Genomic DNA, 1,131 nt, shown 5'->3' on the forward strand with positions numbered 1-1,131 from the left:
TCAGCCGCCGCCAGCGGGCCGAAGCAGGGTCGAAAGCCGCTCTGCGGCCCGCAGCACGGCGGCGTCGCTCACGCCCAGCGCCTGCGCCGCGGCCAGCACCTCGCGCGCGCAGTCCGGGAGCCCCGTCAGGATGCCAGCACCGGCCGTGCGCCGCGCCGCGCGCAGCGGTCGCCCCGGCCGCGCGGCCGCGCCAGGCCACGGCCGCCACGCGCTGCCGCGGCCGCCATGGCCGATCACGCCGGGGCCACGGCTCAGGGGCGGCAGCTTGCGCGGCAGCGCCGCCCACCAGCCCGGCCCCAGATCGCCCCTCTTGCAGCCATCGCTGCCGCTGCCCTTGCCGCCACCATTGCCGCCGCCACTGTTGAGCCCTACCAGGACCAGCTGATCTGGCAGCCGCGCTATCACAGGCAGCAGGAGCCGCGGCGCCGCCGCCCGCCCCCGTCGCCGCGCCCTGCCGCCCCCGCTGCCGCCACCGCTGCCCTCCTCGCTCTCAGCTGCGCTCTCGCTCTCGTCGCTGCCGCTCCCGCCCTCGTCGCTGCTGCTCACCCAATCAGACTCAGACCCGCTGCTGCCTCCGCCCCGCCGCCGCCGCGCTTTGCGCCGCTGCGGGGCTCGCTGCGCACCGGCGGAAGGCGCGCGGGGCCCGCGGCCGCCGCCGCCGCTGCCGCCGCCGTCACTACTGCTGCTGCTGCTGCTGCTGCTGCTGCTGCTGCTGCTGCTGCTGCTGCTGCTGCTGCTGCTACTACTGCTTTGGGTCCGCTGCTGCCCCGCCTGCTCCTGCCGCTGCTCCCGGGCCTCCGCTGGCGCTCGCCGCAGCCGGGCAGAGCGCCTTGGCCCCGGCCCGGACGCTGCCGCGGGCATTCGCTGCTCCCCAGCATCACGCTGGCGCTCCTGCCCTCCAGCAGCGCCGCCGCCGGTCTCTTTCGAGCCGCTGACGCCGCTGATGCTGCCGCCGCCGCCGCCGCCGCGCCGCCTGCGCGCGGCGACCACGGGCGCCTCCTCCGCCTGCCGCCCGCCCAGGCGCGCCCGCCAGGCGTCGGCGTACGCGTCGACCGCCTCGGGCAGCTGCCACGCAGGTGCGGCGCGCCAGGCGGGGCCCAGCCCCTGGATTGGCGAGTAGCTGCCGAGAAG

The 1,131-nt window shown here is 78.2% G+C and overlaps 1 protein-coding gene across 1 annotated transcript; it reads right to left on the reverse strand.

The window, feature by feature from the left end:
- On the reverse strand, positions 1–861 carry MNEG_10965 (hypothetical protein; the record flags this gene model as incomplete). Its single annotated transcript, XM_014040564.1, has 1 exon — positions 1–861. The coding sequence occupies one exon, from the start codon at positions 859–861 to the stop codon at positions 1–3; it is 861 nt and encodes a 286-aa protein (XP_013896018.1).
- Positions 862–1,131: the final 270 nt, after the last annotated feature.

The sequence above is a fragment of the Monoraphidium neglectum genome (assembly GCF_000611645.1).
Source record: "Monoraphidium neglectum strain SAG 48.87 unplaced genomic scaffold scaffold02533, whole genome shotgun sequence".
Taxonomy (NCBI): domain Eukaryota; kingdom Viridiplantae; phylum Chlorophyta; class Chlorophyceae; order Sphaeropleales; family Selenastraceae; genus Monoraphidium; species Monoraphidium neglectum.